Source organism: Balaenoptera ricei, chromosome 5 (genome assembly GCF_028023285.1).
Source record: "Balaenoptera ricei isolate mBalRic1 chromosome 5, mBalRic1.hap2, whole genome shotgun sequence".
Lineage (NCBI taxonomy): Eukaryota > Metazoa > Chordata > Mammalia > Artiodactyla > Balaenopteridae > Balaenoptera > Balaenoptera ricei.
In genome coordinates this window covers 141,823,978-141,849,639 of record NC_082643.1, presented here as the reverse complement: position 1 = coordinate 141,849,639, position 25,662 = coordinate 141,823,978, and the positions used below count along the sequence as shown (strand labels likewise).

The 25,662-nt window shown below is 49.2% G+C and overlaps 1 protein-coding gene across 2 annotated transcripts in view; it reads left to right on the top strand.

Annotated features, from left to right (window-relative positions):
• Window positions 1-24,669, top strand: part of RNF4 (ring finger protein 4) — a 41,834-nt gene extending 17,165 nt beyond the window's left edge. Inside the window, exons 2-8 of one of the 2 annotated variants that reach the window (XM_059923732.1) lie at window positions 1,490-1,651; window positions 5,063-5,177; window positions 7,265-7,344; window positions 20,659-20,668; window positions 20,988-21,147; window positions 21,857-21,905; window positions 22,477-24,669. In XM_059923732.1, the coding sequence (XP_059779715.1) occupies window positions 1,643-1,651; window positions 5,063-5,177; window positions 7,265-7,344; window positions 20,659-20,668; window positions 20,988-21,147; window positions 21,857-21,905; window positions 22,477-22,626 (573 nt within the window). In that variant the 5' untranslated portion in view covers window positions 1,490-1,642 and the 3' untranslated portion in view covers window positions 22,627-24,669. Of the gene's footprint in view, window positions 1-1,489; window positions 1,652-5,062; window positions 5,178-7,264; window positions 7,345-12,442; window positions 12,512-17,139; window positions 17,356-20,658; window positions 20,669-20,987; window positions 21,148-21,856; window positions 21,906-22,476 lie in introns of those variants that run through there. The other variant, XM_059923731.1, reaches the window with a different exon arrangement.
• Window positions 24,670-25,662: the final 993 nt, after the last annotated feature.

Here is a 25,662-nt window from a genome sequence, read left to right as displayed (position 1 = left end):
CCCCCGGATAGGAGCTGGTGGCTGGATTTATTCATCGCTGTATTCCGGGGTAGGAGCCATACTGATAAGTGAATGAGGTGGGGAGATGTGCAGTCGTGGGTTCTTTTTTAAAGCTGGATTGGGTGCAGTGTTGCACAGCACTTAAGGGCTTGAGCAAAGGGGTGGAGCTGTTCAGTGGGCAGTACATTTGGAGAGACTGCAAGGCTGGTGCTGGCAGAACAAGTCAGTGATACCCACCCACAGTCCTTGAGCCTTTAAAATGTGCACACTGGTCCAAGTGCTCTTTGCATTAACTCCTGTAATCCTCACACACCCATTGAGGTGGGTGCTGTCTTGTTCTGTAGATAAGGAAGTAAGGCACAGAGAAGTTCAGTGTTTCGCCAGAGGTCACAAGTAGGGGTTTTGGAGGCCTGACCCCTGTCCAAGTTGTCTGGCTCTGGAGATGTGCTCTAACTGTAAGGCCAGCTTGCTTCCACAGGCCATGCTTAGGAGTTAGGACATGATGGGGAACCAGGGAAAGGCTGTGGGGGTCGGCTGTATGTTTTAGAGAGATGCGTTGGCAGTAGGGTAGAAGGGTACCAGGAGATGGGCAGTCATTTGGAGGAGGTAGCGGCATGGGAGATGAGAAGAAAGGTGGGTTTGAGAGTGGTCCTGCATTAATTTCGCTCAGATATGACTAGTTCTCCCCAGCTCCGAGGCCATTGTCCTAGGCCATTGGTTCTCGTGCTGTAGCCTCTGGAGCAGAACCGTCAGAATTGCCTAGGAGGTTGTTAGGAGTGCAGAGTTTTGAGCCCCATCCCAGACCTGCTGAATCAGAATCTAGTTTAACAAGCCCTCCAGGTGAGCCTGACGTTCAGGCCACTATCGCCCAGGACCGGGTGACCACAGAGCCTTCTCCTTGCTTTGACTCTCCTCTGGTCCCTCAGCCTTGCCCTGAGCTCAGGCCCTCCCCCACTAGAAGCCCTTCTACACGGATTACACCCTGACTCCTGGCTCCACGTTTTTGCTTCTCATTTGTTGCTTTATCCACTGCATCCCTGAACACTGATTTATCGTGGTTAGTTGCCACCTTTCAGTGGGCCCTGAGTGAATCCAAGGGCCTCTCATTCTCCAATAGCTTCCGCATCTGCTGCCTTCTCTGCTCTTCCTGGAACCTGCTTGGCTTCCCAATCCACGGTTTCTTGGGTTTTCTCTACTTGTGTTGCCAGTGACAGAAGTCTCAGCTGGGTACACAGGGTGGGTTTCAACGGCCAGAAAGGAGGGCAAGAGGTGGCATAATGTTTCCAACTGCAGGCTTTAGGGTCAGGTAGTCCTGTATTCTACAAGAATGCTTACTTCTTAAGAAGAATATGGATTAAGAACATAAATTGCATAAAGTGTTCAGCAAAGCACGCAGCTGGACAGAAAGGACCAGTAAGTGATTGAACTGAACTTTGCTGTCGATGATGCAGGGGGCAGCATTTATCAACTTGATATCTTTGTTTTTCAGGGCTTGAAGATACTGGAAATCTATCTGGCTCCAAATTCCTATGCTAGCCAGAGGATGAATAACGAGCAGGCATGAGAGGTTGAGGCATTCAGCTTCCCTGCAAATCTTGGTATAGATCACGTCCTTCTCTATAGGTTGGAACCACAGAGCACAATGAGTACGGTGAGTTTTGTAAGTTCATGAATTTTATTTTTTCAGGTTAAACAATTACTTCATTCCTTGTGTACCTTAATGAGAGTACCATAAAGGTGCTTCTAAGTAACCCTAGTTCTTAAAGGAGCGTGTACAGGACCTTCTGGTAGTTACACCCACCTGGTTGTCTTTGGTCAGAGTCCAGTGTTTTGGGTGGTGCCCTAAAGACAGAAGCCTGAGGATGGTTGAGGGTTTTGAAGTTTTATACCTCCAGAGCAGCTGTCAGTGTCCTGGAAATATTAGGGCTCTGGTTTATTTAATTATTTACAGCCCAATTTTCCGTTTTTCCTTCTGTTTCTTTTCCCTGTGTAGTTCTTGGTCCGATGTGAGCATCGGTAGCCGTAATAACCCTTGGTGAGTTTTCTTACGGTCAGTGACCAAAGTTGGTAAGTCACTGTAACTCCTGTTTAGAGCTTTTATCAGACTGCAGGGGCAGGCAGCTCGGTTTGGTGTAACCCAGATGTCACCTGGAGCCCTTTGAGTCCGGAGAGTGCCTGAAGGTCCCCCTCCCCACTTTACACCCTATTAACAAGGCTGCTCATATGATCTAAACTCAAAACAGCTGTTTTCTGAGATAGTGCGTTCACATCAGGTGGACCAGATGTGAAACTCATACTCTCTTTCCAGGTTCCAGAAGTGCTGTGAATGGTGTTGGGGGGGGTGGTGCAGGATAAGGCTGAACAAACGGTTCCCAGGGTGATAGAAACCGTGGTAAAAATCCTGTAGACTCTGTTCACCGACCCCCACCCCCTCCCCTTGGCCCATCCCTTCCGACCACTCCTGGCCCCCACTGTGTTCCAGACCCATTGTTGACATTCTTACACAAAAGGGCCTTTGTTTCCCTGGACCTACCTTTTTAAAGGGCAGATGACCTCCCATCTTGGTCCCATATCTGCAGCTTGCCACCACAGTTCACCTGCAGGGAAACCTCCTAAGCCTGGGCACCTCACCTCTGAAGCCCACGCTCTGCCCAGGAGGATGTGAACAGACAGAGCAGTGTAGCCTCTTATAAGGGTGTGTGAAGAATTTGGTTAAAATTTCCTCAGAGTGGTGTGAATAACTTGTGTGGAGGTGATCAGATGGTCAGTTTTAACTGGAAGCTGTGAGGGCTCTGCTGTTAAAAAGCAGGAGAGCGTGACAAGAGTAGCAGGAAGGCAGAGGGGGCAAAGTCTTTTCCCGTGTTCTAGGGTTTCTTGAGCCTGGCCCTGTGCTAACAGCCACCTCCTGCCTGCCCTCAGGGAGTACAGGTGGAAGAGGAGGTGGAGTAGCAGTTCTGGAGGCTTCTTGCGGGGAGAGGGAGGAGGAGGAGGAGGTCATGAGATGGTCAACCGGAGAGGATGAAGAATGTCCTCATAATGGAGCTGACAACTGAGTAGCTTCCTGAAAGCTGTGTAAGAATTGGCTGAGTGAAGAAGGGAAGGGATGGGTGGTCCAGGCTGGGAAGGATGCCAGGTTAAGGGCAGGGAGAGGCTGAAAGAGCAGCCAGGAAAGGACTGCTGTTGGGGGGGGTTGGGGGTGAGAGTTGGCAGGACACATTACTGCAGTGACCACAAAGGGGTTTTTAGGGTTCAGCACCTGGACTTTGGCCAGGACCTATGACTGCTTCTTACCTCCCTCAGTGGGAAAGCTGCACAGGTAGGGGCATGAAGGGTTCTGTTTAGCAGTGTCTGCTAAGACGGATTTGGTCGTTTTCAGAGGATGGAAGATACAAGGGCAACTTCAAAGAGAGTGGGGTGAAAGTTAAGGAGCCCTAAGTAATGTGGTAGCTGCTGGGGCAACTCATGTCAACACCAGGTCGTGGCTCGGGCCTGGGTGCCAGCTCCCCCGAGGGACAGAGTGGCTCCTCACTGGACCGTTGGGAACAGCTGCTGTCGCTGGCCTCTGGGCCTTCCTGGGGATGCTTCCCTGTTCCTCAGATCCGTGGGAGCTGCTAAACCCAGCTACATTTCCGAAGCTTCTCACGCTGCCATTTGACAGACAGTCAGAACACAAACGGAATCAGGCTTCTCTGTGTTGCCAGAGAGCTGGGCTGGGTGATGGATGTCCCGAGTCTTGTGCACATCTCACGGACACTTGGCTGTCCTCCAGCGTTCCCAGGGACAGGAAGCCTGGTAAGGCGTATGCGGAACTAGGGTAGGAGCGCTGTCTGCCGACAGCACTCAGTACTATGCGTGCGGTATGTCGCCTCACCCTTGGGAGAGCTCTGCGAGTCTGGTACTGGTGAGCAGGTTCAGACTTAGTAGTGAGGTGACTGCCCCACGCCGCCCAGTGTGAAGCAGAGCAGGCCCGGTGCCAGTGAGGAGCGGGACGGGCCAGGGGAGAGAAGCCCCGAGGCACAGGGAGCCAGGCTTGGCTGGGGCCGCACAGGGTGGGAGTGATGAGGCTGCGGCTCAGCGGGCAGGTTCTGTCTCTTGAGGCAGATGGCAGGGGGCGGGTTCTCAACGCGTCGTTCACGGCCAGCCAGGCCCCAGCCAGGCCGGAAATGCTGGAGCACATTGGTAAACCAGCTCGAGGATGTGGAAGAAAGGCTGGTTCAGGGAGTCTGGGCTGCAGATAGGCTGATTAACAGCTCGGACCTTCCAGAAGGCATGTCTCTCGGGCAGCCCCTGGGAACAGCCTTTTAAAAACTTTGGTTCTTGGAGTACCTACTGTACAGCACAGGGAACTCTGCTCAACACTCTGCAATGATCTTTATGGAAAAGAGTCTAAAAAAAGAGTGGATATATGTATATGTGTAACTAATTCACTTTGCTGTACAGTGGAAACTGCACAACATTGTATGTAAATCAACTATACTCCAATGAAAAAGTTTTTTAAAAAGTTCTCATCACAAGAAAAAAAAATAAAATTTTGGTTCTTGGAGCTGTGGCGGGGGATTATTAGGGTGTAAACTACAACTTGATAGTATCCTAAAAGGTTAGAGGCCAGAAACCTTTCCCAAAGAAAGACCCACTTTTCCAGTGAATAGAAACTTGGGAAACTGAAGGGCTTTGGGCTGAAAAACAGAAAGGGCTCAGTGAGGCCAAATACAAATCCAAGGAAAATAGGTCTGTAACTTTTGGTTAAAAGAAGGGGTTTCTGGCCAAATCCCAACCTGGACCAGAGGCTTCCATAGAGTTATGTGTCATGTACTTTTGACAGACCAATAGTCTTTATAACAAAAGTTTTACTTTATAGAATTTGTATTCACTATATGTTCTGCATGATTTCTTTCTATAAACATTCAGTGTTCTAGAATCTCAGGTTTTGAAAGGACCCTGACCGCAGGTCTGCTCACTAGCCTCCTATTCTTCTTAATGAGTTGATCTTTTTATTCTTCTGGCTGAAATCTTACTGGTCAGGAGCTTATGTAACTGTTTCTTTTTCCCCCGATACCCTCAGAGAAAGCGTCGTGGAGGAACAGTAAATTCTAGACAAGCCCAGAAGCGAACTCGAGAAGCGTCCTCCCCCCCTGAGATGGCCCTGGAGGCAGAACCCATAGAACTTGTGGAGAGCGGTAAGATTGCCAGTGACACTGGGCATGAGTGAGCACATATGCCCAACATGCCACCTACCAGCCACGGGTCTTGTGCAAGTTACACAACCTGTAACTCAGCCTTAGTTTCCTCATCTGAAACGGGGGATAATGTTGTGCATATATATGCAGTAGCTGTTGCATAGAGTTGTCATAGCACTGAGATGAGTCAATGACACAGAACGCTTAGAACAGTGCTTGGCACATAACACTATACGAGGTTCAGCTTGTATCAGTGTATTTATAAGACCTACAGTCTCAGACTCACCTACCGTTCGCAACTTAAAAAAGCTAAAGTGAGCAAGAGCTGCCCCCTTGGTTACCCTGAGACCTCCACAGGTTTAGGAACGGCCACTCAGCTGGGCTAACCATCCAGCCTTTCGGGGATGTGCAGCATGGAAGTGGAGACTGCCGTGGGTCCACCTTTTCTCTTTGAAACTGTGCCTCAACTTAGTTGGCCTCGGGAAGTACTCAACTTTCTTCCTCTCTCCTTCATTAAGACAAAAAATTGCCCCAGCAGGCAGACTTGTTGACAGAGCTGCGTGTGTTGGAAGGAGTTTGGTGCAGGCAGAGGCCAGATTGGCTTTTTCCCCTTCTTCCTGCCTCCTCAGGGGAGTGGCACATGGCCTGAATCAAGTCCCTCAGCTCTGCATGTAGTAAGATTGTTTTTATAATTACGATGCCTGAAAACTGACATTTGAAGAGAAGCAAGCAACTTGTCTATAGATTTCATGGGCCCTTCAGGGGCGTGAAGTTGTCCATATTGTCTCTGTGGTCTCTGAGCTTCACTTCTAACATAAATTCACAGCCCGGGGCCATCCTCCCGTCCACCCCAAAGCTGATGCCCTGGTGTCTGAATTCTGCCACCCTTCAGGAGAGGCTGGTGCAGGAGGCTCCTCATTTGGGACTCTGAGCCCACAAGTGGAATCTCCAACCTGGCCAAGATCCACTGCTTTCCACTGCAGCACTTCTCGTCCTCAGGCAGTCTTACACCCGTGTGCAGGGCTGTATGTATGCACAAGCTGCCCGTTGGAATACCGTTTTATTTGTAGGAGCCAAAAATTGTGTCCATCAGAAAGAGAGCGGTTCTGTAAATTATGGTATATCCATATATGGACTATTCTTTAAAAAGAATGAAGTCATTTTGTATAAATTACGTTGGACATCTTTGATGTATTGTGGTTTTTATTCCTGTGAAACTTTTTAATACATGAGAACAAGTTTGAATATGTTAAATGTATTACAAGTCACTTTCCCTGAGTATTAAACAAACATTATTTCTAAAAGTTCTTCCCTCCTACTTTTTAATGTTAATAATAATAGAAACAAACATGGTTGTAAGTCTTGTTTCAGTTGATATAAATGGAAGTTGTACTCTGCCCTTCCTTTCTGCCTGCTGGATGTAAGCGCTGGTGACCGTTTGGCACGTGCCTTTCCCCCCTTGTCCTGTGCTCAAGTAGACAGACGGTGCGCTGTCCTCTAGGGCTCAAAGGCAAGTTGCAGAACAGGCCCGACCCATTTGGGTGGGTTGGGGTTCTAGGGGACCAGTAAATAAACCCTTGTTGTCCACCCAAGTGGGAAGCACTTGAGAGCTAAATGGAGATTAAAATGTAACTGATGAAGGTGCAGAGCTAAGCATGACCGGAGGTCTGAGGGGAGCAGAGGTTTCAGACAGATCCGTCCCAAAGCCCAAGCTGAGCATGCTTGGTCCCTTCCCCAGATGTGCACCCCCCATCCCACCTCAGGTAAGTCGCTGCCTCTCCCCTGTGAATGAGCTGAGCAGGTGCGGGGCACGGAGGCCTAGCTGTGTGGCAGTGTGAGGCCACGGGGAGAGGTGTGCGTGTGCACAGACACACACAGGATGGTGTATTTGTAAAGCCCATATACCCTGTTGCTCACAGCAAAATTCTGGAAGAGTATTCATTGCCTGTCACCCCTTTACTTCTGTACTTCAGGGATTTTAGTTTGGTATAAGACTGTGCTCTGTTTGTAATCATATTAATAATGAAACTTAGAGCAATAGGCCTTTACTTTCCTCCTAAAGCTTGTTAAAATGCTTTATTTTGAAGCTGGAGATGAAATAGTGGACCTCACCTGTGAATCTTTAGAGCCTGTGGTCGTCGACCTGACTCACAGCGACTCTGTCGTGGTAAGTGCTGGAACGTGAGGCTTGCCCTTTCTTGGCTGTGGGCCCCTGGCCTGCACGTCTGAAGGCCTTGGTCACAGGCTACAGCTTGGGCTAAAGAAGGCATGCTTTCAGTGACTGGTGCTCAAGATGGAAAATGTTTCAGGAAAATCATTTGTTGTGACTTTATTGCTTAAACTAATCACATTAGTAAATCTCTGTGACCCTGTCCTTTACATAGCTGGCCATAAAGCCTTTTGGGGGGAACTCTGAGGCCCGATCTCTCTTTGGTCCCTGATTCTACACTTAACACCAGCTGTGTGACCTTGGGCAAGTTGCTTAGCCTCATTCACTTTGTCCATAAAATGGGGATAATGCCATCCATGTCAGTAGAGTATTGTGAGGATTAAAAGAGATCCTGTATTTGAGTGCCTGGCACCTAACGTGGTGCCCAGTAAAGCTGAGTAAATGTGAGTTTACACCCTCGCGGCTGGTGGGAATGGGGATATTTGCTCAGCACTGCCAGTGGGAAATCTCTCGAGTCCCAGAAGCAGCTGCCTCGGAGGATGCAGGCCCCCTGCGTTGCCACCGGATGCCTTGGTTGTGTCGTGCCTCCAGGGAGGGTGGCACCTGGGAGGCTGCTTGTGCCCCCTCCCACAGGGGGCATGCCTGCCCCTGTGCGGCCCTCAGGAAGGAGACCTGGTCTGGTCAGGGGACATGTGGAGAAGCGGTTCTGGCAGACTGGCTCCACGGGTCAGGGGTGCATAGCTGTGTGTGGGTCTGGGAGTCTGGTCAGCCCACAGACCCACATCCTGGGGACGCACTGGCCTCTTGGGATGCTTCTGCAGTGCCTTTTGATGCAGTGTGCAGTTGTGTGGAGTGGAGGTGGTGACACCCTGGACGGTCTTGGGCCAGTAGGGGGCAGGTGCTGCTGAGGGCTTCGGTTTGGTGGGGCGAGTGGGGTTGCTAGGAGCTGAGTCTTCCCCTTGGCCTTGGGGCTGTCCTGGCTGTGCTTAGAACCGTAGACTAGGGTTGCACTGAGAAGCTTCAAGACTTTAAAAGGAGAAAAGAGTGAGGACAGGGAACTGTCTTGACAAATTAAGAGATTTAGACCCTGGTCAGTCTGAAACTGCTGGGCTGTCCTGTGGGGTGTCCTTCCCTCTCATTCCTCCCCTCCCCCCATCCCAAAGGCAAGGCAGCTGCCCTTGCTGCATCATCAGACCGTCCCCAGCAGATTTTGGATGAATGCTCAGGGGAGACCATGGCCCCCAAACAGGAGGCAGTAATTTCCCTGGAGACCGGTGGGAACTTTCTGAGATAAGCCTGAGCAGGTTTAGCTGTAAGTGGTCCCTTCCTGGGCCTGATTAGTGTGATTTCTAAGGCAGTGGGTCCCCAACCATTGGGCCGCAGACCGGTACTGGTCCGCGGGCTGTTAGGAACCGGACCGCAGAGCAGGAGGTGAGCAGCAAGCGAGCAAAGTTTCATCTGGGGCTCCCCGTTGCTCGCATTACTGCCTGAACCATACACCCTCCGCCCACCACCCCGCCACTGGTCCACAGAAAAATGGTCTTCCACAAACCCGGTCCCTGGTTCCAAAAAGGCTGGGACCGCTGTTCTAAGGTACACACATTTGGGTTGGTTCATTCCGGATTTTCCGTGACATCTTCTGGGAAAATACCCGAATGAACTTTTCAGCCAAGCCAATACATACAGCTTTGCCCCTGCTCCCTGCAGGCTCCCTGAGGTCCTGGAAAGGTAGCTTAATTTGGTACCTTGGCTGCAGCCTCAGCCCAGTTGCTGATTAACACTTAAAAGTGCTGCCAGTCCTGAATTTCTCTAATACTCCGTGCCCGCCTGCAGTGTGCCAGGCCCTGGGGAGATGGCCAGGATTCTGCTCACAAGACCGTGTTTTCTGCCCTCAAGGAGACAATGATTGGCTTCTGTTGGGTGACAGACCCACACCATCATGTCCCCTTTTACGCCTTGGTTTTGTTTTGATGGCCAGTCTGCCCTCCCTACATGGGCTTCTTTTCTGAGCTTTCCAGCCTTCTTCCTGTTTCTCTGGGTGTGGAGAGTCATTGAGAGACACCAGGATGGGAAGGCTAGAGTTGGGGGGGCTGCCCTGGGAGTGGGTGGATAGCCAGGGGCAGGTGGATAGGTGAAGGGGAGGCTCTCTTGAGAAGCAGGAGTCCTCGCTTCTCGTCCCAGAGGCACCAGCCAGTTTGGTCAGAGGACTTAACCTTCCCATGACCTCAGTGTCCCCAGACATGGAATAATTGTTTTGGACTTAATAGCACCCCTTATTCTAATCATCCTTCATTCTTTGTTGGTGTTTAATAAATCCAAATGCCAGTTTTAAAATTTACAGTGAGAAGTATACCTGAGGCTGAAATTCTCACTCTCTAAAGCAGATCTACTTGGAAAACCTAATAGTATTATTAACTTATCAAGGGGCATCTATTAGAGGAGTTACAAGTTTAGGGTTACCTCAGGCCCCGCCTACAGGAGAGTATGAAATGAATAAATGTATCGCTTCCCAAATTGGGGTAATCTTACCAGTTCCACCAGAATGCCGGGGGACAGGCTTAAGTGTACCACTTCAACCTCACCCGGGAGTAGCTCTGCATCTTCACATCCCAGGATCCAGGGACAACGTTAGAACTCTTGTGAACCCTCTTAAGACTGGATGAGAAACTATGCAGGCTATGTTTTTCTAACTCTAAGGAATCCTAAACCCCTGATGAATTAGGAGAAATTTTAAAAGCTGTAAGGTGCAATGAGACCTTGTACATCTCTGCTTTGATATTTTCCCTCAAAATTTAACTTATTTTTGGCATTGCATACCCAAAAAAGGCCGTCACTGCTGGGTCCTAGGGTGTGTATGTCTTTGATTGTCACTGCATAGTGACAAGCTGTTTTCCAGAGAGGATGTACCAGTTTACGCTCCCACCAGCGCTGGAGGTTCTTATGCTTCCACATCTCACTGCCACTGTAACTTTTAGCCAGTCTGGTGTTGCCTAGAGTATCCCATGTGGTTTTAATGTGTGTTTTCCCATCACTGGTGGGGTTGAACATCTTTTCATGTTTAGTGGTGTTTCATTTTCCTCTTCGGCGAATTGCCTGTTGCAATCTTTTTTTTTTTTTTTTTTTTTAAACACTGAGTCTTTTTTTCTACTCATTTTTCTGTGTGATTGTCGACCTTGTCTCATTTTTTAGGAATTCTTTATAAGTTCTAAAAATATGAGCCTGCCATTAGTTGTGTTTTGAATCTGCTACTCAGAGGCTCGTCTTTTCTCTTTTTGGTTTATGTACAGAGGTTCTTAATTTTAATACAGTTGAATTTATCAATTTGTTGATGAAAATCCCATACCATAAAAATATGTTCCTCTATTCCAAAAGTTTTACTGTTTTGCGTTTCACATTTAGGTCTATAATCTATATGAGTTTTGTGTTTTTTTTTTTTTTTAATTTGTTTTATTTATTTTTGGCTGCATTGGATCTTTGTTGCGGTGCGCGGGCTTCTCATTACGGCGGCTTCTCTTGTTGCAGAGCACGGGCTATAGGCACGCGGGCTTCAGTAGTTGTGGCTCGCAGGCTCTAGAGTGCAGGCTCAGTAGTCATGGTGCATGGGCTTAGTTGCTCTGCGGCATGTGGGATCTTGCCAGACCAGGGCTGGAACCCATGTCCCCTGCATTGGCAGGCGGGTTCTTAACCACTGCGCCACCAGGAAAGCCCTTTGTGTATGGTTTGAGATAAGATTAAATACCTCTCAGTGAAGATTTATAATATTCCCTGGAGTGATTTTGCAAGTCTTTTGTTAGAAGATTTATTTCTAGGTACATGGTATTTTAGGATGCTATAAAAAAAAAGAAGGTGTTTAAATTTTTCACTTTTTTGTTTTTATTATTTGCTAATATAAAGAAATGCAGTTGGTTTTTCTTTTTTTAGTCTAACAGTTCTTAATCTGTAAATCTTTTTTTAAAAATTTATTTATTTTTATTTATTTATTTTTGGCTGCATTGGGTCTTTGTTGCTGTGTGCGGGCTTTCTCTAATTGCGGTGAGCGGGGGCTACTCTTCTGTTGCGGTGCGCGGGCTTCTCATTGAGGCGGCTTCTCTTGTTGCGGAGCACGGGCTCTAGGTGCGCGGGCTTCAGTAGTTGTGGCCCGCGGCCTCTAGAGCGCTGGCTCAGTAGTTGTGGCGCATGGGCTTAGTTGCTCTGCAGCATGTGGGATCTTCCCAGACCAGGGCTCAAACCCATGTCTCCTGCACTGGCAGGCGGATTTTTAACCGCTGCGCCACCAGGGAAGCCTTTAATCTGTAAATCTTTGAATTTCTGTGTACACAGAACAAGTTTTGGTTCTTCTCTATTTCCCTTTTTTTTTCCCTTGGCCTTAACACACTGGCTAAAAAATTCAACACTGACTGAATAAAAATGGTGACAGTCATGGACATTCTTGTTTCATTCTAAATCTGAAAGAGTCCTTTCAGAGTTCCACCATTAAATAAGACTTCTGCTGTAAGTTCTTTTGATTTGTTTATATCCTTTACCAGAGTGGAAAAGTTTCTCTATTTCCTGTTTGGCTATAAGTTTCATCTTGAATCAATGTCGAAATTTAACAATTTCATCTAATGTTGCTTTTTCCCCTTTCATATGTTGAAGTGGAGAATTATGTTGGTTTCTAGTGTTAAACCACTTAAGCATTGTGGTCATGGCATTATCTTTTTATGTTGCTAGATTTGGTTTGCTAATGTTTTATATATAATTTTGCCTCTATTTTTATGAGTAAGATTGGTGGTCTGTAATTTTTCCTTATAGAGTTCTGGTATCAGCGTATTGGTATCTTTACAAAGTGAGTTGGGCACCTTTTTTTCCGTTCCACAGAAGATTTTGTAAGATTGGACTATTTCTTCCATGAATGTTTGTTAGAACCCGACAGTGAAGTACATAGAGTTTTAATAGATTTTGGTAATTACATTTTTTAGGAGTTTGTTGATTTCATCTAAAGTTTTCACTTTTATTTGCATAAATTTGTTCATAATGTCTTATGTTCTGTGGAATCTATAGTGATGTCTCCTTTTTCATTTCTGATACTGGTTATTTGTGTTTTCTATTTTTTTAGATTAGTATCACCAGAGCTTTATTAGATCTTTCAAAGAACCAACTTTTAGCTTTGTGGATCCTTTCTCTTGTAAGTTTTTCATTCATTGATTATTCCTTTCTTTGCTTGAGTTTATTTTGCTGTTTTTCTAATTTTCATCATTTCTTTTCCAATAAATGCATTAAAGATTTATACTGTGTTTAGCTATATCCTACAAATTGTGTTACTGGTACTTTACATTTAATTCAACATTTATCAAGTTTATATTTTTTAACTTCCAAATGTATGGGTACTTTCTTTTTGTTATTGATTGCTTGCAGTATTGGTCAGAAAATACATTCTGTATGTCAGTTCTTTGATACTTACTGGGTCTTGCTTTAAGCCTGGCTTGCCCCCGACGGCTGGCCTTCGCTAGATAACCTGCCCCCATGGCTCCTGCCTGGGCCTTGGTTTCTCTGTGGGGCTTTCAAAAGTAGGCTTCAATTTTTTAAGAATCCTCTGTGCTTTTTTTCCCTCTGGATTACTGTATTCCCTATACTGTTGACCGAATTCTTCTCTTTTTTTGATACCTCTTTATTTAAAAATATGTATGTTTTATCTTGTTTTTGGTTGTTTTCAGTGGAAAAATGGATGGAAATACCAGCCTGCCATTTATTGGAAGTCTCTGCTTGTTTTCCATCCTTCTGCTTTCTTTCTTTTTTTATTTTTTTAATTAATTAATTAATTTTTGGCTGCATTGGGTCTTCGTTGCTGTGCATGGGCATTCTCTAGTTGCGGCGAGCGGGGGCTTCTCTTTGTTGCGGTGCGTGGGCTTGTTATTGCAGTGGCTTCTCTTGTTGCAGAGCACAGGCTCTAGGTGCGCAGGCTTCAGTAGTTCCAGCACGTGGGCTCAGTAGTTGTAGCGCACGGGCTTAGTTGCTCCGCGGCATGTGGGATCTTCCTGGACAGGGCTTGAACCCGTGTCCCCTGCATTAGCAGGTGGATTCTTAACCACTGCGCCACCAGGGAAGTCCCATCCTTCTGCTTTCTTATCTGGTTTGATAGATGAATTAAAATTTTCAGACCACTTTTCATGAGCATTTGCAGTATGCCAGTCTCTGTTCCAGCTGGAAGTGATGCAGTGATGGAAAAGAGACTCACTCCTCTTGTTAAGAAACTGAGTCTTCCAGGGGGAAGTTATTAAAAAGGGTACTTGCTTGGACTATTTTCCTTCATTGAATTTCAAAAGATTGTTTCTTTTAAAGTCAGGTTGGTTTTCCTGGAATCTTGTTTTGTTCTGTTCCCATAGTGTACTAATGTATAGAGCTATTATACTCTGTGTTATACTCTGTACCTCACCTGGTTTATGATTTATGAGACTGTTGAAAGGGTCTGCTTGGTGAAGGCTTCCTTGCAGGCAGGGACAGAGCCTGGTCTGTCTCTGGCTGGGAATAGTAAAGGGCATGAGAGGTACACAGTGACTGCTAGAATGAGTGAATGAACCAGCGTAATTATATATGAAGGAAGAAGAGCCAGACATCATATCGAAGAATTGGGGAAACGAAACAGTTGTCCGTGGAATCTGATATGATTGCTTACTCGACTGGGATGTTCATGTCAGCACCAGTCTTCCTGGTGCTCGTGGCGGTGCTACAGTAAAAGTACTCTGTAGTTGTGTGATGCGTGCACCTGTTGGATCTGAGGAGTATCCTTTGTGGGCACGGTGGTTGCAGATGGCTGTTTCTTCCAGTGGAATGATGTGCTGTGCTGCCTTGGAAGGTCATTTAAAGCAAGCGGCTCTCCGAGCTCCCAGCTGGATGAGCTTTCTTAGAAATGCCAGAGGTCAGCTTGCCTACAGAGGACCCCAGTGACCCTGCTACTTGGTTCCATTCTGTTGTTTCACCCCAGCATGTTGCTGTCACCCTAAGAATGCCAAGCGTTTTGTCCACTAGTAGAAGAAAGGCTTATCCTGCCCCACTGACCAGGAGTCTGTGACATGGGTGTCAGCGTTTGCAGGTGTTCTGAGGCTCACGTGTGCTTCAGAAGCTCACAGGGGCTCTGGGTGCCTGACCTGGAGTCAGTGTGCCCAGGTGTGGAAGCAGGCGGCACCGGTGCTACTGTGGGTTGTTCATGCCCCACGTGTCTTCTCCACTTGTCTCTAACACACTGCCTGTGGTTTATTCTAGAGTCAGGAAAGAGAAGCCAGGCTGAAGGTGGGGTGGAATGTGTGGGTCTGAGCTTGAGCCAGTTTGTCACAGTGTTGATTTGGCTGTTCATACTTGGGGACTGGGGAATTGTTTCCGTTTGGTATTTTGTTTCTTTGAAAGGCCTCTCAGCCAGATGAGAGGCCCAAGAGCTTGTATTATTCCTATTTCCATCTGTTTACTCCTAGAGTCAACATTTCTGAAGCCCCGATGCTTTTCCCCACCTCTGTCTCTTGTGCTAGGTAAGCACTTTGTTACCTGCAGGGCTATGGCCACGGGGAAGGGACATTCCAGAGCACCTGCAGACACCTGCAGAGTTCTTGATTTTTTCTTTTTTTTTTTTTTTTGGTCTGCGTTGGGTCTTTGCTGCTGTGCGCGGGCTTTCTCTAGTTGCGGCGAGCAGGGGCTACTCTTTGTTGTGGTGCGCGGGCTTCTCATTGCAGTGGCTTCTCTTGTTGCAGAGCACGGGCTCGAGGCACGCAAGCTTCAGTAGTTGTGGTACGTGGGCTCAGTAGTTGTGGCTTGCGGGCCCTAGAGTGCAGGCTCAGTAGTGTGGCACATGGGCTTAGTTGCTCTGTGGCATGTGGGATCTTCCCGGACCAGGGCTCAAACCCGTGTCCCCTGCATTGGCAGGTGGATTCTTAACCATTGCGCCACCAGGGAAGTCCAGAGTTCTCGATTTGTTGCGATTCGGCTGCTGGGTGGAGGGAACACCAGTGATAGTATGTCACCTCCATCAGCTAGGAGGTGGCTCCGGGTCACAGGAAGGCATGGAGCTGGGAGGCCAGGCTGTGGTGCCATTCTTTTCTGCCCTTCGGGCAAGAAGCCTCATCTCTGAGCTGTTCTTCCATTGAGCATGGGGACAGAGTCATCACCAGTGAAGGCGGCTCTCTGGCCACCGTGTATTCATTTACCTAGTAGTTAAGTATGGAGCACCTGCCGTTGTGCCAGCAGCATCCTGGGCCTTGGGACTTTCCTGGGGGCTCAGTGTTCAGGTCCGGCCCCGGCTTGGCACTGCCAAGAGGCGAGCTGGGTCTGACTCACAAGAGCCTGTGGAGACCTGGTTGCCACATTCTGGTGGCCTGGGACCCAGTGGCGTCACATTCCTTCCAGGTGCATCCACACCTGGTCAGTGGTCCTTCTTGGCAAAGGGCAGTAAAAGCAGTGTTGGAGTGGAGGAAAACTGGGGTCTTCCCTGCCCACAGCAGAATTTCCTTCTCTTCTTGGCTAACTTCAGAGCTCCCCTTCTAGACTTCACATGGACAGCACCTTCTGCCAGCCCCAGCTTGTCTTCCAGTTCATGGTCCTGGTGATGAAGTTGACTGTCGCCAGTTCCACAGTCACACTTTCCAGCTTCTTCTGGGGGGAGGGGAAGTGTCTTCAGTGGCTTCTCATCTGCAAAATGGAGATCTTTATGCTCAGACCTTCTTCCTTCCTGCGATGGCCATTTGTATTGGTCAGGGTTGAGGTTGGAAAAACCGAATCCACTCTAGTTATTCTGGAGCAGAAGTGGATTTTAATACATGGGAGGGGGACTTCCCTGGTGGCAGTGGGCAGTGGTTAAAAATCCACCTGCCAGTGCAGGGGACACGGGTTTGATCCCTGGTCCGGGAAGAATGCCACATGCCGCAGAACAACTAAGCCCATGCGCCACAACTACTGATCCTGCGCTCTAGAGCCCGCGAGCCACAACTGCTGAGCCCGCGAGCCACAACTACTGAGCCTGCGTGCCACAACTACTGAAGCCCGCGTGCCTAGAGCCCATGCTCCGCGACAAGAGAAGCCACCGCAATGAGAAGCCCGCGCACCGCAACGAAGAGTAGCCCCTGCTCGCCACAACTAGAGAAAGCCCGCACACAGCAATGAAGACCCAACACAGCCAAAAATAAAATATTAATTAAAAAAAAATAGACACGGGAGGAGTTGCTTCGTGGTGTTTAAAGGCTGGAGGAGCAGGTGTCTAGGAATAACTCCGGACATCTCAGCCTTGACGCACCATGGGAGCTGCTACCTCTGCTCCAAGCAGAAGGATGGGAGGGGGCAGCTACCACCTGTATTAATCTGTTCGGGCTCAAGGAAATGCTACTGTGTCTCCTTGCTTGGGAGGACAGACCTGGGCTTTGGACATTGCAGCCTCGGCCACGACTGCCTTTTGATACCCGCATCTGTGTCCACCTACAGCAGCTGAAATTGTCCTCCACCCTTCTGCCCTCCAAATAGCATGAGCGTGTCTCACTGAGGGAATTTAGTTCATGTCTAGAATCCCCACTGCAAGGGAGTTGGAATAGAGTTGAGCTTCCCATCTCTGCGGGGCAAGATGGTGTGCCAGAAAGGGTCAGCCTCCGTGCCCCCTGAACAGGGGGGCAGCCAAGGAGAGGTGGCAGCAGGGCTTTCAACAGCAGTCCTGAGAGCTCTCCTGAAGTAGTTGATCACACACACAAGCGAGAGGGAAAAGGGGTGCTACTGGTGATGGTGTAGACAGACAGGTAGTAGCTCAGTGAGAGAGCTGACTTGACTGGTTTGAAACTGTTGCAGAAAAGAGTCTCAACAAGCTCTGAGTACAGGCACACCTTGGAGATGGTGGGCTCGGTTCCAGACCACCGTAGTCAAGTGAGTACAGCAAGACACAACGGACCTTTGTGTTTCTCAGTGCATGTAAAAAAGTTGTTTGTGCGATACTGCAGTCTGTTAAGTGTGCAGTCGCACATTATGACACTGTGCATTCTTTAATTTACAAGTACTTTATTGCTAAACGCGAACCATCGTCTGAGCCTTCAGCAGGTTGTAATCTCTTTGCTGGTGGAGGGTCCTCCCTCGAGGCTGATGCTGCTGACTGACCAGGGTGGTGGCTTCTGAAGGCCGGGGTGCCTGTGGGAATTTCTTTTTTTTTTTTCCCCTTAATTAGACTTGTAGCTTATTCTTGACTACTTATAATCATTTTATTATATGTGTTCATTTTAACAATTATTTTGTTTTTGCTACAGTCTTTTTTTTTTTTTTTTTAAGATTTATTTATTGATTGATTGCTACGTTGGGTCTTCGTTTCTGTGCTAGGGCTCTCTCTAGTTGCGGCAAGCGGGGGCCACTCTTCATCGGGGTGCGCGGGCCTCTCACTATCGCGGCCTCTCCCGTTGCGGAGCACAGGCTCCAGACGCGCAGGCTCAGCAGCTGTGGCTCACGGGCCCAGTCGCTCCGCCGCATGTGGGATCCTCCCAGACCAGGGCCCGAACCCGTGTCCCCTGCATTAGCAGGCAGACTCTCAACCACTGCGCCACCAGGGAAGCCCGGAATTTCTTAAAGTAAGACAGCGATGAAGTTTGCTGTATTAATTGACTCTTCCTTTCATGAACAGTTTCTCTGTAGCAGCAATGCTGTTTGACAGCATTTTACCCATAGTAGAATTTCTTTCAAACCCTGCTGCTGCTTTATCAACTAAGGTTATGTAATATTCTAATTCTTTTTTGTTATTTCAACAATCTTCACAGCATCTTCACCAGGAGTAGCTTCCATCTCAAGAAACCACTTTCTCATCGGTACGAAGCAGCTCCTCATCTGTTCAAGTTTTACTGTGAGATTACAGCAGTTCAGTCACATCTTCAGGCTCCACTTCTAATTCTAGTTCTCTTGCTTTTTCCACCACATATGCAGTTCCTTCCTCCACTGAAGTCTTGAATCCCTCAAAGTCATCCGATAGGGTTGGAATCAACTTCTTCCAAATTCCTCACCCATGAAATCACAAATGTTCTTAATGGCATCTAGAATGGTGAACCCCTTCCAGAAGGTTTTTAGTTTACTTTGCCTGGATCCATGAGAGAAATTACTGTCTATGGCAGCTATCCTTAGGAAATATATTTCTTACATGATAAGACTTGCAAGTTGAAATGACTCCTCGATCCCTGAGCTGCAGGACGGATGCTGTGTCAGCAGGCAAGACGACAACATTCATCCCACTGTCCGTCTCCATCTGAGCTCTTGGCTGACCAGGTGCACCGTCAGTGAGCAGGAATATTGTGAAAGGAGTCTTTTTTTCTGAGCAGTATGTCTCAGTAGTTTAAAATATTCAGTAAACGATTTTGTAAACCGATGTGCTGTCATTCAGGCTTTGTTGTTTCATTTGTAGAGCACAGGCAGAGCAGATTTAGCGCCATTCTTAAGGGCCCTAGGACTTTTGGAATGGTAAAGGAGCACTGGCCTCAACCTAAAGTCATCAGCTAAGGAGAGAGTCGGCCTGTCCTTTGAAGCTTTGAAGCCAGGCACTGACTTCTTCTCTCTAGCTATGCAAGTCCTAGATGGTATCTTCATCCAGTAGAGGCTGTTTTCTACATTGAAAATCTGTTGTTTAGTGTAGCCACCTTCATTAATGATCTTAGCTGGATCTTTTGGATAACTTGCTGCAGCTTCTACACCGGCACTTGCTGCCTTACCTTTGCAATATGATGTCATGGAGATGGCTTCTTTCCTTCAGCCTCATGAACCAACCTCTGCTGGCTTCACACTTTTCTTCTGCAGCTTCCTCACCTCTCTCAGCCTTCATAGAATTGAAGAGAGTTAGGGCCTTGCTCTGGATTAGGCTTCAGCTTAAGAGAATGTTGTGGCTGGTTTGATCTTCTATCCAGACCACTCAGACTTTCTACACATCGGCAATAAGGCTGTTACACTTTCTTATCATTGTGTGCTTACTGGAGTAGCACTTTTAATTTCCTTCAAGAGCTTTTCCTTTGCATTCACGACTTGGCTAACTGGCGCAAGAGGCCTAGCTCTAGGCCTGTCTCAGCTTTTGACTTGCCTTCCTCACTAACCTTAATCATTTCTAGGTTTTGATTTAAAGTGAGCCATGTGCAGCTCTTCCTTTCATTTGAAGACTTAGAGGTTATTGTAGGATATGTATTTTTTTAATATTTATTTATTTATTCATTTATTTATTTGGCTGTGCTGGGTCTTAGTTGCGGCACGCGGGCTGTTTTAGTTGCGGCATGCAGGCTTTAGTTCCCTGACCAGGGATTGAACCCGGGCCCCCTGCTTTGGGAGTGCAGAGTCCCAACCACTAGACCACCAGGGAAGTCCCTATTGTAGGATAATTAATTGGCCTAATTTCAATATTGTTGTGTGTAGGGAGTAGGGAGGCTCGAAAAGCGGGAGGGAGTCATGGAACAGTTGTTCTGTGGAGCAGTCAGACACACATTTATCAGTTAAGTTCATCGCCTTGTATGGGTGAGGTTCATGGTGCCCCAAAACAATTACAGTAGTAACATCAGAAATCACCGATCACATATTGCCATAACGAATATAATAATAATGAAAAAGTTTGACATATTGTGAGAATTACTGAAAAGTGACACAGACACGAAGTGAGCAAATGATGTTGGAAAAATGGTACCAATAGACTTGCTTGACACAGGTTGCCACAAACCTTTAATTTGTAAGAAACGCGGTATCTGTGAAGCGCAGTAAAACAAAGCACAGGTGTGCCTGTGGTCAGGCGATGGGCTTGACAAGTTCTCGCTAGCTCGCTCTGTAGGCCTCGAACACAGGATTGGATTGATCTCAGTCCTTGGTGTATGCTACTCTCTGTAGTCCCTGCATGGCCTATTTTGGCTGTTTAATTATTTTTAATAAAGGATTAAGCACTGCAAACCCTTCTGCCAGTAAAGGCTCCGTCTCCGGCAGTAGGCCACATGCAGTGAAGACAAGGAGAACGTGTGGAGCTGGTGGTGGGCTTCAGGCCCCTGGTGCCCCGTGGCATCGTTGTGATCTCACTTAGTTCTCACAGCAGCGAGGGGGCGCTGTGAGCACTCGTGCCTCTGTTTTTCAGAAGAGGAAGTTGGCAGTTCCTGAGGGTATGGAACTTCCCCAGGTCACGCAGCTCCCAGAGACTCACTAAACACCTGCGGGCTGGGGCGCAGTGTGTCAGCTGCTGGGAGGCTTTGCTGCTCCCGAGGATTTTGCATTTGAAACACATGCTTCAATTTTATTGTTTAAAAGTTTAAAAGAATACAGAATATTTTATGTCAAATTAATTGTGTATTTCTCTCTTGTTTTTCTCCTTTTTCAAAGATTGTTGAAGGTGAGTGGTTTCTTCTCCTTCCTTGGGTTTGGGTAGAGGACTGACGAGGGTGCGGGGGCAGGGCCTCGGGCCTTGCCAGCTCTGTAGGTGCGGGAACACGCCCAGGATGGTGCCCTGCTCACGCCTGCAGTCAGTCCCCTTCCTGCTGAGGAGACGCCCCCTGGGCATCTGCACGCAGCAGGGGTGGGGGCTTCTCTTGGGAAGACGGGAGGGTGGTCTCCGTGCAGCTGGGACTGGCCTTTCCCAGGCACAAAGGAGGGCGGGTGGTGAGGGTGGTGGGACTGGGAGGCCCTGCCCTGAACATGGGCTCACATCTCAGAAAGGAGGCGGCCAAGGAGGAATGCCAGGAGGCTGCGGCAGGAGCACGCCGATAGCTGTGTGCTAAGCAGTGATGACGAGGAGCTGCCCAGGGACAGGGACGTGTATGTGACCACCCACACCCCCAGGAACGCCCGGGAGGAGGCCGCTACCGGACTCAGGTACCAGCGTGCCCGCTGCTCTGCTGCCGCCGTGCTGGGGACAGGCTCTCTGCCGGGAAGCTTCTGGATCCGTGGGACCCCATCGTCCCTGGAGTGAGGATCCTCTTCCTTCCTCTCCATATTTCAGTGGAGAGGTTGGGGCAGGAAGCAGGGTATTAGACATACTGGACCTTCAGCCCTGGGCTCAAGAAGGGCTCGTTGTAGCATCTGGGTGGCAGGTGAACCTGGAGCTGGGCTCAGCTGTTCCCACTGTGACCAGGGCGTGCCAGGCACCGGCTGGGCGGGTGTGAATAGCTCCAGGCTGGAGGCAAACCCCCACCACCTGGGGTGGAGAACAGACCCAGCGGCCCCCAGCCTTCCGCAACAGGAGTGCTTGGAGGAGGGGGTGCTAGGTACAGCCCCTGCCCCGGACAGGGAGGCTGGAAGGGGGCTCTGAGGGAGCGAGCGTAGGCCAGAGATGCGGGGAGGGGACAGGGCGACTCCAGTTGCCTGCGCCTTCTCTTGCCCCCATCTCTTTCCTCCCCTTTCTCATAGCCTCCCCCACCCCGCATCGGGACAGCCGGCCATCTTGTAAGAGTCCTGGGTGCCTGTGCTAAGGCAGGGTCAGTGGAGGCTCTTGTAAGGGGATGTGGGCTGCTTACGTGAAGCCACTTAAGAGTAATTGATGTTTGCGCTTGCTGAGGAACTGACATGAGCACTGTGATTTTAGGCCCTCTGGTACTGTCAGTTGTCCCATCTGCATGGACGGGTACTCGGAGGTAAGCAAACTTAGCTGTGTCTTCCCTGGTTCTGGTTTTCAAACTGCTTCAGTGAAAGAATTAGATGAGAGAGCACTCCTCACTGGGTGGGCTTTGCTGCCTCTGTTTTGCAGTCACGCTTGGGTTGGCACACGGCTTGGCACACCTCTGTGAAGGGGGAGGGTGCCATCTTCTTGGGTCCTACGGTCTTGAACTCTGGGCTGCCCTGTGCAAGTGCATCAGTCCTGTGTGTTCCCCACCTGGCCTAATTGGAAGCTACTAGTGCTCAGTGTGGCCCCAGGCCCTAGGGCACTGCCCCACTGGGTGCCGGGGGGCTCGTCAGACCCCCTTGGGCTGCCGCTGCCGGAGACCGGCTGCTGCCCCTGCCCCCGGCCTCAGAGGCGCCGCTCGTCCTCGCCTGAGCCTGCAGGGCAGTGTCCTCAGTTCCCCAGGCCGCCCCCCTGCTTCTCCTGCTGCAGCCCTGGGCCCCCTCCTCGCACTCGGCACCGTAGACATGGGCGGCAGTGGATTCTCTGGGGGTCCCGCTGCTCTGGTGCAAGGCCAGACGTGAAGCCTGTTTTATGTTTTCTAGATTGTGCAGAATGGACGTCTCATTGTTTCTACAGAATGTGGCCACGTCTTCTGTAGCCAGTGCCTCCGTGATTCCCTTAAGAATGCTAACACTTGCCCAACTTGCAGGAAAAAGATCAACCACAAACGGTACCACCCCATTTATATATGAAGTGTTGAGCTGCTCAGGAGAGACGGATGGACAGACAGAGCCTGGCTGGGTTCTCTATGGCCTCACGTGGGCTATCTGCCGCCACTTTCTTGAGCTCAGAAAGACTATTTCAGAATCAACGTCTGTAAAGTAAACTGCTCTCTTGTTTCCACCCCCGTCTTTGAGCCCTTTGTTACCTCTAGTTTGATGCTGAGGAGCTGGACCCAGGGCTCCCCAGGCCAGGGTCTACATCTGCTTCTCCAGGTAGTCTGGTTCCAGCGTAGGAGAGAGGGAGTCAGGCACATTGGAGTTGAGAATCGTGGTTCCAGCCTCTTTCCGGAACCTGCACGTTTGCCAAGAAGTTTTCCCCATTTGGAAAGTTTGTCCCAGCTTCCTACTGGCAGTGTGTCGAGGGCTGGCCCCGGTCGGAGAGCAAACAGGTCCGCCCAGCTCTCCTGGGCACGCTACCTCCTCCCAGGCATCTGCCCACCACAGTGACCAAGCCAGACAAGGTCCATCTGGCCTGAGGATCCCAGGTGCAAGCATGGCCCCGGAAAGACCAACCGCTGGACTTTTTCTTCTTCCCTTTGAGTTTCAAAGGTCACCCGTGATTCTGCCTGCATTGATGTCGGGTTCCTGCAGATCACAAGGACCTCTGCAGGGCAATCCCCAGTCTTCTAAGAACGAAATGTGCAATAAAGCCTGTTCTTTGCCTACTTTTCAGCAGCCCAGGAGATGTAGCACTATTAGTGTCCTTCAGAGGCCTCATGTCGCCTACGGAGCAGTGCCTGTCTTGCCCCGTCTGGTTCACCACCTGTTCTCAGGAACTTCACCCATGCCCGAGTTCACCTGGCGCAGGCCGTGCAAGGTCAATGGGGCAGGCACGTCGTCGAGTATCCTCTCTCTTTTCTGATAAAAACCCATCTTGTGTTTACCACGTGCCCTCCGGTCCTCAGTTCCCACTGCCTAATGTCTACTCAAGCATAGACCCTGGGCGGTGGTGGCAGTAATTGTGGCCTTATTAGCCGCCCGTGTCCATGCTGTTGCCCAAGTCACAGCCGACCTGCGTTTAAAAGACCTCGGCTCTCCAGACTTGAGCTGGGCAACCCCACCCCTGCAACTGACATCCATTTCCGAAGCTGCTCTTCTGGCCACTGGGCTTTGATCCTTCGGGCTTTGATTGCTCCTTAGGTTTTGGTTGGCAAAGTACGGTGGCCTCTCCCCGCCAGGGGCCCAGATAACACCCTCTGCTCGACTCCACGTGGGTAAAAGCCTCTGGTCTCAAGGAGGCGGAAGGTGGCCCGAGCTGACCTGAGCTGCCCCCCGCTGCACAGGGCTTGCCTCCACCTCTGTACCCCTCCTTCCTCCGAGGCCTTCAAGCCAAACCAACAGCCTTTTCGTGTGAAACATCTTCGAGGTGGAAAAGGGGCCGCCTCTGGCTTTGCTAGCAATAACTGACCTTCGGTTTCTCCTTCTGGAGGAGCAGGGACTCAGCACAGAATTCACTTTAAATGGGGCTGAAGGAGTATCCCTCCTCTGTGTGAAAAGGAAATTGTTTCATTCTTCATTCTGACTTTTTAACTGTTTGGCTCACTTCCAGTTCGTTTGATGAAAGTACTGTTTTCTACTTGGAGTCGAGGAGGGCAGGACATCAGTTCTCATCTGCGTGCTGTGCAGTGTGTCTGCCCTTCGATTGGACGTCATTGCCATTGAGTTCCTTCTGGGCTTCATGGAATGCTCTTTCTTTATGTTCTAACAATACCCAGACTTCAGGAGCCAAGACAACCGTGCAGCCAAAATTTCTTACGTTTTATGCTTAAGGACAAATGGTTGATCATAAAAGTTGTATTCCTTCATACTAACTTAAGTTGGAAAAAAACGTTTAGTTTCTACTATTCAGAAGTTGCAAAACAGGAAAAGGTTGATACGAAAAATCCTTTCCCTCCCTCCGTGTACATAGTTCAAATCTTTCTTTGTTACGTTTAAACTATATCCATGTATGTCAGTCTGTTTTGGACTCCTCTGCTAGTGTTACAGGTGGAAATAAACCATCAATTTGAACCAGTTATCTCGTTTGTGCATTCATTTGCTCTTTTGGATCAATATCACCCCCCACCCTTGCCCAAGGTGTGTGATTCCTGTCTGCCTCATGTTTGGTGTATTTTGCGACAGTATGTGTGCAAGAAAGTTGCTTGGTCATCTGCTGACCCAGAAGCCAGCAGGTAAGACGTCATTCTTGGAGCAGAACCACAAGTCCAGGCCCTGGAATCCCTAAACGAGCAGCATCTTAACCTCAGGCCTGAAGAAGTGAGGTTGGCTGCGGGCTGTCTGCTCAGTCTGGCCAGAGCCAGCTCAGGAGAGGAGCTCTGAGCAGTGTGGACTCGGACTGACCTGGGGTCCTGGCAGTGCAGCGCACCTGCCCCAACCGCTGTATACAGTTCGCCCTCCGCGTGGGAGTGGGGGCCCAGGAGTGCACGGCGTGCCTGTTAGAGCCCCAGGCAAGCTGTGCGGGGAAAGCTGAAAAGACAGCATGGGCTTGGCTTACTTCCCAGAGAGTAAGCGATGGCAAAGCTGGCCTTTGCCTGCCTGCTCTTCTCCATTCCTGTCAAATGGTCCCCAGAGAGAGAACAGGCTAATGTGCTGGGTGCGTGGGGGCACAGAGGTGCTAAACTTCAGAGGCCTGCCTGCCTTCTGTTGGAGACCACCAGAGACAAAAGTTATTCAAATGCTTATTGCACATTTGCCATGCTCCTGGTACCACCCTTGGCTTTGGTGGGTATTGAGAAACCCAGTTGCATCCCTGCCCTGCTAGGCTGTACATCATCGAGGGAGACAGTTCCCCAGGCCAATGGAAAATAAAACTGGCAAAGGTGAGGTACAGGAGTCCAAGAGAACAGGAAGGGATGCTCAGCTGTGCTCCTCAAGGTCTGAGACTTGTCTAGGTAAAGAGAAGAGGAAAGGGTCCTTGAGTGCAGATCCCAGGCCTGGTGCCCTCCCAGTGTACAGGCCTCCCGAGACCTGAGGGTGTGATGGACCAGACACTTCCTTGGTGGCCAC